General features: G+C 42.9%; 1 protein-coding gene across 1 annotated transcript; it reads right to left on the minus strand.

The window, feature by feature from the left end:
* Positions 1-597: 597 nt before the first annotated feature.
* mfsd10 (major facilitator superfamily domain containing 10) lies at positions 598-8,918 on the minus strand. The gene is made up of 13 exons (XM_023802598.2): positions 8,709-8,918; positions 7,938-8,080; positions 7,439-7,535; positions 6,696-6,799; positions 5,877-6,035; positions 5,284-5,472; positions 4,444-4,549; positions 3,916-4,027; positions 3,683-3,791; positions 3,442-3,532; positions 1,798-1,845; positions 1,604-1,693; positions 598-1,274 (listed from the first exon to the last, which is right to left on the minus strand). The coding sequence occupies exons 2-13, from the start codon at positions 8,070-8,072 to the stop codon at positions 1,171-1,173; spliced, it is 1,344 nt and encodes a 447-aa protein (XP_023658366.2). The 5' UTR covers positions 8,073-8,080; positions 8,709-8,918; the 3' UTR covers positions 598-1,170.
* Between the last annotated feature and the right edge of the window lie 272 nt (positions 8,919-9,190).

A 9,190-nucleotide genomic window follows, 5' to 3' on the forward strand; every position in this document is an offset into this window, starting at 1 on the left:
GGTACAGTAGGCTTACAAGATAATCAGAATAGTAATACTGAACGCATCCCACATTGCAGGGTTATTTTTTGAGTGACCTATGTCAGCTTATGACTAGGAATAACCAGATTAAGTTGGAATAAGAGCCAGGAAAGGTCATTGAAAGATGACTTTTCAGGGTGGAGAACCTGTTTATTGTGTAGAATAGGCTCATTGGGAGGATGTCATAAGGCACCCACATCCTTCGCAATTACATTCTGACCTCCAGTCATTTGCTGGGTTGGGTGAGGATTGTATTGATGGCTGTCTGTGCACCACCTGGAACAGCAGATGAAATGCTGAAGAAGCTGGATGCCGGTGGGTCATTTTTCGACATGCATCTCTCCCATAGTACCATCTCAGTCAAAGCTTTCATTTCATTTCTCTTCTGTTCATGAATAAAGTCTTTGATGCGTGAGCAAGACTGAATAATATCAGATTGAAATGGTATGACTTTTACAGAGCAATCAGTAGTGCTTGTGTTTTCCTGTGCATTCCTGTGAAGTCACTAAATAGGTTTAACCATTGCGAGCAAAAAGCATATCCTACCAAACTGCAGAAAACAAATGTCCAGCTTCATAGTGTTTGATCTTTAGATTTAATAACAGGCCAAGATTTCACCTGATGAACGACAGGCGGAAAACTATTTTTGCTGACTGTATTAATCTGATAGCGCATAATTCATCATGTTTAAGAAGAAAAAACTGCAGCAAAGCACACCCTCAGAGCCTCAGGCAGCTGGTCAGCAGCTTCCTGAATGAGTCGGACATTGATAAATAACCATTTGTATCATCTACATTTTAACGGTAGAAAAATATTTGTAAATACTGCAAGCCAGTGACATTTGAAAACGTTCACACGCACAATGTTATAGTACAGCTCCCGCTACACAATGGTCAAACTGCGCTTTAGTGGCCTGAAATCAACGTACTGAAAGTGAGCTGAAAGGTCCATCGCGGCAAACTGATGTTAACATCGGAGTTTATGTTTCCACAAAGAAACTGGAGAGGAAGTTCAGCTAAAAAGGCATATAAAACGTCTATAAAAAGCACAGTGCGGTGTCCGTCCCTGGAGCAGAGAGCAGTGCCACTGTCCAGCCCTTTGATAACAACCACGTTCTCTTTCTGCTCGTCCTCCACCTGCATCCGAAAGTCACTCCCTTTTTGAGTCCCTCAGTCTCTTCATCAGGACCAGGGGAATGAAAAAGAAGACAGAGGCAACAATGTAGCAAGTCTGGGCTCCAGCCAACCAGTACACTGTAAAAAAAAAAAAAAACACTTCCTTTTTTTACAGATTCCAGCTACAGACATAACAATCACTTGGAACAATTCACATATTGCACCGTTTAGGCTGGCTAACATAATATGTAGCATCTTGAACTAGCATTTTACAGTTTATTTAACCATTAGCTTGACGTTATTCTTGACATTTATTTTATAGCAGTAAATCCATTAGGAGGACAATGTGAATCCTGACATAGTGGCTCTCGAGGATGTAAGTGGTCCTGCATGGTACAGCCACCCACCAGGGACACATCTCTGGCTTTTTAAATGGGGCTGAGCTTCAGGGGAGCAGCGGTACTGACCTGAGGACGCCACCACAGGTCCAAGAGCCCGAGCCAAGGCCCCGAGGCTGCGCAGGATCCCCATCACCGTGCCCTTCTGACTGACCGAACCTGAGGACGGGTAATTTCACAGGCTGCTAAAATCCGACAGACGCGCAAAAAGAAGAGAGTGGTCTCTCGCACACACTTCTATAAACCTAAGGTTGTCCGCTCACCGTGCTCGGAGACGAGAGTTGTCAGGCAAGGCACGACGACAGCAGCAGCTGCGAAGGAACACAGAATAACCAGGGGGCAGGAGTGAACTTCACAGGCATGAACAATACCGGGGGATTAAAACACACAAGTTTTCAGTCGACACTTATCCAAAGCTATTTGTGCTATTTGCCTCACTAGTATGTTGCTTTGAACAAAAATACCTGCCAAACAAAAGTAAATGTAAAGCGATGTACATTTTTTTTGAGAAAGCAAGACCAGCCAGCCCCTGGGGCAAGAGGGGATTGGGGGTCTTGCTCAAGGGCCCAACGATGAAATCACTCCACTAACAGGACTGGAACCAGTGACACAGGAACAGCATCGTAACTCACTGAGCTTAACCCCCTCCATGGCTGACCAGGTCTCCATTGCTAGTTTCTCTCACTCTGCATCACAGTTTGTTCCAGCTCATGAATGTTTGCAGGATTCTTTCTCCAGAACAATAGTTTTCAGTTCTTTCCAAAGATTTTCTACTGCCAGTTTAAAATGTTTTTTTTTCCTCTCTCAGCCATTCTTTCGTGATTATTGGTGTGTGCTTTGGATGGTCGTTCTGCTGGAGCACCCACCATCTTTGACCCAAACTTAGTTTTCTGACACTGGGTAACACAGTTCTCTCTAAAATTCACTCTCATTTCAATTTCCTTTAATATATTCAAGGCCCCCAGCATTAGAGGCACAGTATTACAGATCCTTCACCATATTTATCATAAGCTTCAACCCGTTTTCTCTAAACAAATAGCTAATCTTCATTGCCAAAGAGCTCTACTTTGGTTTCATCTGTCTGTAGAACATTTTCCCGGAAGGGTTGTGATTTCTCTAGGTTTCAGCAAAGATCAGTCATGCCTTTTAATGTTTTTCTTTTAGCTGTAGTGTCCTCCTTGGCCTTGACCCAAAAAGCCCTTCTTGATTTAGTGGGCGATGTGTGGTACGAGTTGAAACCATCAGTCCAGATCACTCCAGGTCAGCCTTAAGCTCTGTGGATGTTTTATTTAATGTTTTTATTCCACAGTTTGCGCCAACCTTTGAAGACTTCCTTGATCGATTTTCCTTTGCCCTCCACATTCCAGAAGGTTCTTGACAGTTCTATGACCAGCAAACCTCTGAATAACACTGTTGGAACATGCCAAATCTTTCGAGATGGCCTTGTACCCTTTAGAATTCTTTTGTTTGGTGATAATAGCATTTCTGATGCTCCCAGATAACTAAAAGTGGCCATTCTAAGCATTAAAGGCATCTTTCCTTGGGTAATTCAAGTCATGTGAGCACTGAAAATTTGTTACAGGTGAGTTTTATTTCACTACAGTGACAATCTAGTTCTATTTGTTAAAAGGATTTGAATTTTTCAAAGGACTGTGTCATTACAGTGTTTCCATTTTATAATTTTTCCTCCCGTGCATTTCAAAATTCTTATCCTTTGCTGTTCTGTATCAAACACAAGAGTGCATTTAGACCTAAACTGTTTCACTAAACATTTTAGGAGGTAGTGTAAACGCTGACCGTGAAATTCAGGTGACAGTAATGTTGACTAGAACTGTATAAAAGCTGAAGAAACATGTCTGAAGGTTAAGTGTGAGGACGGCCCTCCCGCCCGCGTTCGGGGAGCTTACCAAATGAGTACAGCAGCAAGCCCGCATACAGCATCAACATGTTCCAAGCCAGGCCAATGAGTATGAAGGCTGGGATCAGCAACAGGACTGCCTGAAAAAACAGGGGAGAGACAAATACATTTTGCTGTAAGAAACTAAAAAAAAAAAAACTGCACGTTTGCCCGACTGTCTGATTAAAGTATTATTTTAAAGCAAGTAATCTAGGTGGTCTGGTTTATGTAGCGTGATACCAAGTGTTTACCATTTGGACGGTCTTGATCTGGTGCCCAGGTTTAATCCTGCGAGCATAACCCCCTTGGATTGTTGCCATGGTGATTCCAATGAAGAAAAACATCTTTCCCTGTTGCATGCTGGGAGACAGGAAGCAGGTTTCTGAGACGATGCTGACTATGACGACGTGTATAGGCGTAGCATCAGAGCGGTGCGACCTAGCGTTTACGATGAGGAGCTACTCCTCTTTGGTATGGCTCTTACCCAGTGAAGTGGAAGCGGTGGTGAGTGAGGAAGCTCAGTGTGTACTCCAGCCCGGAGAAGAGAAAGAGATACGTGAAGTAGACCCAGCCAAGCACCCTGAGGTTTTGCATGTCTTTGTTCCGCCAGAGAGAAGGGAAAAAAAAACGTTAAACTTAACCAAACTGGTCACCATCTTTGTAGTTACTCAGTAAAGCTATTATAAAAGCTGGTTATTGTGATTTTTATATATGATTCTGATTACATCAGCTGTGAATTCTCCCCAGTTCATGCCATTGTACATCTGATCTGTGAAAGAGTGAATTTGTCTGAGAACAGTCACTATGAAATTAATAGAATGTTTGTTGATTTAACATTTGGTAATATATGACTTGGATCAAATAGTTTTTTTTTTTTATATCAGAGGGTGGAAAAAATGTGTAAAATATGATTTGTACTAGAGAGTATACTGGAAAAAAAAATGTAACATGCTAGTTCCATATATAGTCGTGAAGTAACCAGCTAACTAGGTTATAAGTTCTCAGTGCTCACTCTCTCTGGTGGGTGGATCCGCCCGGCGGGTGACCGCAGAGAAGTGGAACAGGTTCACTGGGCTGAGAAGATCTGCACACTTCTGGAGGCCTGACGATACAGAGGCCTAAGACAGAAAGGGGGGGGGGGGGTCAGCACTGGTATGTTCTACCTGCACGTAGTCTTTTTGACTAAGATGGCAAATATCCCATAAATAACCTCAAATGTCAAAATTCGGACCAGCGGAGGCAAGTCCGAGCTCCTGTTTTGAAGGAGGCCTGAGACTAAACCAGTGTCATTTATGGCGTGTTCACCCACTGTCAATCCCTTCATTGTTCTCCTGATGCAACTATAGATTCCTATTACTTGTCAGAACGTGCCAACAGCCAGGCTAATTGAAGATCTTCCCTCTCTGCTACACTGTACAGTACGCTCTACTGCTGCAGACGTCACAAAGTGTGCATCACTCAGCTCAGACTCAAAACTGTTGGGGGAAATGCACAGGAATAAAGCGGATTTATGAAGCTTATTTTTAGCTTTGTTTATCACTGTAGATTACATGGCACTGAGTGAAAAATAGATATTTATGAAAAACATACTTAAATGGAAAGTTGAATAGGGGATCTTAGGTCAAGGTGTATTCTACATAACAGCCAAATTAAAAATTAGTTATAAAGTCCTCGGCTAAATCCTGAGCTAAAATTCTTTCTGAAGCCTAGAAGCTCATGTCTGTTATATCTGTGCCGAAGTCAGTTAGAACCTCAGAGAAACACGTGACTCAAGGGGAAATACAGCTGTGACTTATGGGAACTTAAGGGGCGGGGGGACGTGGGGGTGGGAAGGGAGACATGTGGCCATCACCTTGTTCTCCTTCTGAAGAGTCTCTGGAAGCATAGTGAAGATAAAGAGCAGGTCCACCGTGGAGAAGCCCAGGGCCAACAAAGCTGGAACCAAGTAGAAGGTCTCCTCTTTGCTGGCTCTGGATGCGAAGTAGGCTCCGATCATGGGGCCCAGCGTGAAGCCCAGGGAGAAGGCCACGCCGATCATCGCCTGGTGGCGACAGTGTTTTTACCACAAATAAGCATGAACACACTGTACTTGTTACAAGACAAAAAGAAGGGTGACTCACAACAAAACAGGTGTTACTGAAAGGAGTCTCACTTCAAAATGAGGCATGCAATGGTTTTGTATGAATCACCTAGAAGATTAATACTACAAAAGCAGTTCTTAGTTTTATTACATCTATTCATATTGAAAATAAAAATGCTATTGCTAAGGAACTCCAGAGCTGTGGGCAAATATTACAAACAAAAAACATGCGTCTGATAGCTTGTGAGTTTTTGAACGGATGTGAGAGCCTGTGCATTTATTAATTATAAAGGCAAAGTTCATTTCGAATTGTGCATTCATACAGTAAATGGCTGCCACAGCAGTTAAGCCTAGCGGTCACCTACCATGCCTCTGCCTCGAGCCTTAGGGCAAGCGAGGTCGGCGACCACAGCGGTGCAGAGACTGACGTTTCCCTTGCAGACACCTCCCACCACGCGGGACAGCAGAAACAGGCTGAAGCTCTGGGAGGAGCCCCAGAGGGCGTAGGAAGCCATCAGCCCCACCTGGAGGTGAAGGACAATCGGTCGTCATTAGCCATGTGTCTCAAAAACAAAGCGTAGTGAACAGGGACATCAGGCAGCTTTGTCACTTAAGGAAGGGAACTAATGGCTCCTATTTAAATTTCCAGAAGAGATCCTGCTGTCCTACTCTGGATCTGACAGATTGAACAAAAATATTTAGGTTGTACAAATCAATGTAGGGTATAAAGTATAAAATCCAAGCATATACAAACAGATTTCACCACTACATTTTAAATAAAATACAAATTTCACATGAAAATATTTTTTGGTAAATTAATTATTATATGAATTTCTTGCAGTTAATATTAGGTAAGAAATCCTAGCTGGAAATACAATATGTAAAAATGAATGCATTCTTTTTGAATGTCTAAGGTTTCTAACTTTGCATTTCTGTTTACAAGCTCACTTCTGTAAACAAAAATCCATTGAGATGTTTACTAGGACCAAAGGGTTGGTTTACTTCGACCAAAAGGTTGATTAGATTTATGGGGTATTCCCATGCATTCTTAAAATCTCATTTTGGCATACACAGGAGAAGAGGAAACAAACTGGTACGAACAGGTTTTATAAACTTTGACTGAAGAGCTTCAATTATATACAAAAGATACAACAGATGCTATGTATTAAACACTGGTGGCTAACCGTGGTCAACATCAGCAGTGGTCTCCTCCCATAGCAATCTGATGCTGCACCAGTGAGGGGTGAGGACAGGAATTGCAGCAAAGAGAAGAGCGATCCAATCAGGCCTGAGTAGTAGAACACAGAGAGAACAAGGCATTGCTTGCAGATTGGACCAGGTCAATTTAAAATGGCAGAAAGTAACTGTGATAAACAGCAGCAGAACAGAATATTTATGAAATTCAATTCTCCACATTTTCTTCATAACGAAAGTCCCACTGAACAAGGGGTGACAACACAGCGGCATATACATTCTATAGCCTTACACATCACAATAAATCTCTACATACAAGACAACCTGAAACTACTAATTAATTAACCACTATGTAGAGGTGGAGATTTCAGGTTCAGAGAGTACAAATCCAGACCAGGATTTTGTTTCAACCATACAGTTGAGTATAAAGACTCACAGTCACAGAGTACTCAACTGGTCGGTTGAAACAAAATCCTGGTCTGGATTTGTACCATTTGGACCTGAAATCTCCACCTCTGCCACTATGTAACAGGTTGACTTCCAGAATCCAAAAGTAGATCACTCAAGTTAGTAAGTGAAAGACAATCTGAACAGGGGGTATCTATGACTGGATCTGGGTGACCCCCTTTCCACATAATCAATACAACAAAATTTGAAATACTCTGTTAATATCCGAGAAACATTCTGGGCAGTGAAAAGAAGGACAGGATCACATTGATTTTTCACTGCTTACCTCCAAAGAGCACGCCATTATATTTAGTTCCAACGGGAGCACCAATAGCTTCTCTAAACCAGTTCACTAGGCTCTGGAGCGAGTGATACACACTGTCCTGTCGGGTGCAAAAAAAGGTGCAAATGAAGCAGCTCCTTCACTCAATGAACAGAGCAAATAGAAAATATTCACTCCCATGGTAGCACTGTGTCGAAGCCCTGAAGCAAGGCCTGTAAAGTCAGAAAGACCTACATGGGAAAAAGTAACTAACAGTCTGATGATCTGTTCATCTACATTTATGTCATGCATCTAGTGGAAACAGCTAAAGGGCAGCTTGAATCCAGTGCAATGAAGACCGGCTTCACTGTCGTCTTAGATACAGCTTCACCACGGACCAACCTCAGAGAAGCCACTTACATCACTGCCCAACTGTATTTCCATCCACCAGTGGTCTGTATCTCACCCCAGCCGGGTTGCAAGCAAGGCTACAACAACTGGGTAAAACAACCCAGGCTCTTACCTCTGTCCGTCCATAGTGGTCAAGTATGGAGGGCAGAAGAGGCAGGATGAGGGTGAACCCCAGCAGGTCCAGAAGGAGGAGGACAAAAACGACAGTGATGATCCTGGAGGAGCTGCTTTCTGCTGTGTTCTTCATCCTAGTATCTTAAAGAGAAAAAAATGCATTAAGTTAGGATGACGACACTCTTCTGTACTTAACACTTTCCTAAGTGGAGCTTCTTAATGTTAACTGGATGTTAGTCACTATTAAAACTACAAGCAATACGTAACAGCAGCCAGTCATATGACTTAAGATACTAACGTGTCCATCATCCGTAAAGTCAGCAGGAACATCAGACAGAATTGCAACACAAGTTTTCATAACACTGAAGCCACTGTTCTGCATACTAAGTTTAGATCAGTAACCTGGGTAAAACATTACTTTAATATAGCGCAAAACACCCCAAAACACTTAATTACTCTTAAAAATCAATTTTTATTCCAAAATCTTGGGAGCTACATATCACAGTCAGTGTAATCCAATAAATCACAGGACGCATATCCAGTATATTTCTCTTTGATATTTTTTCCTGGTCTGTCGTTTCATTGTGCCACATTTTACGTTAAAGTCCACACTAAAAACGAGGCATCGCAGTTTTCATTGGTTTGCATACGACTGAAAAGGAAGGATAAGATACGCGCAGGGACACAGGCTCACGCCCGGACGGCAGCCCCCGGCTCCGCGGTGGTGCGGAAGGGCTCAGCCTGCACATGAGGCCGGCTTTCGCTTTACCTTTCCCCGCCGGAGCCTGTCTGCGCCTGAGCTGTCGCACCGCCGCACGGCTTGATGGCGAACACCTTTCGCCATCTCCTAACCAGGAAGCGGTTTCGTGTTTCAGCGGCAATGACAGGAATCCCACGCATGCGTTAAAAAAAACCACCGATGAATCGTTAAAGACTCACAGATAAACGGAAGTAAACGGGGCTTCAGTTCCGTGATCAGAAACGGGGGCGGTTGAATTAAAAGTTAGGAGTTAATCTAACTGAGGCCGTCTGAACGACCGAGCATAAATTACTGCATCATCAGGAGGAGATATGGAGGATCAAGCCGGCGAGATGCAATCTCATTCATAGTTTTAATGCATTATTTAGTTTACTCTTTAACGGGGTGTAAATAAACATGTCAGGTATTCAAGAAAGTATGTTCGGTTTATTGGTACGAGCCATTAACATTTTAAGTATATTCCGTATTCCAGTGGTATCCGCATTTTATTG

The sequence above is a fragment of the Paramormyrops kingsleyae genome, chromosome 2, assembly GCF_048594095.1.
Source record: "Paramormyrops kingsleyae isolate MSU_618 chromosome 2, PKINGS_0.4, whole genome shotgun sequence".
NCBI classification, from domain to species: domain Eukaryota; kingdom Metazoa; phylum Chordata; class Actinopteri; order Osteoglossiformes; family Mormyridae; genus Paramormyrops; species Paramormyrops kingsleyae.

Coding starts and splice junctions, on each gene's coding strand:
- mfsd10 (XM_023802598.2), bottom strand. CDS start 8,072: ATGAAGAACACAGCAGAAAGCAGCTCCTCCAGGATCATCACTGTCGTT. Junction 6,036..6,695: donor CACTGCTGATGTTGACCACG/GTTAGCCACCAG, acceptor CTTCACCTCCAG/GTGGGGCTGATGGCTTCCTA. Junction 3,533..3,682: donor AGATCAAGACCGTCCAAATG/GTAAACACTTGG, acceptor CTGTTTTTTCAG/GCAGTCCTGTTGCTGATCCC.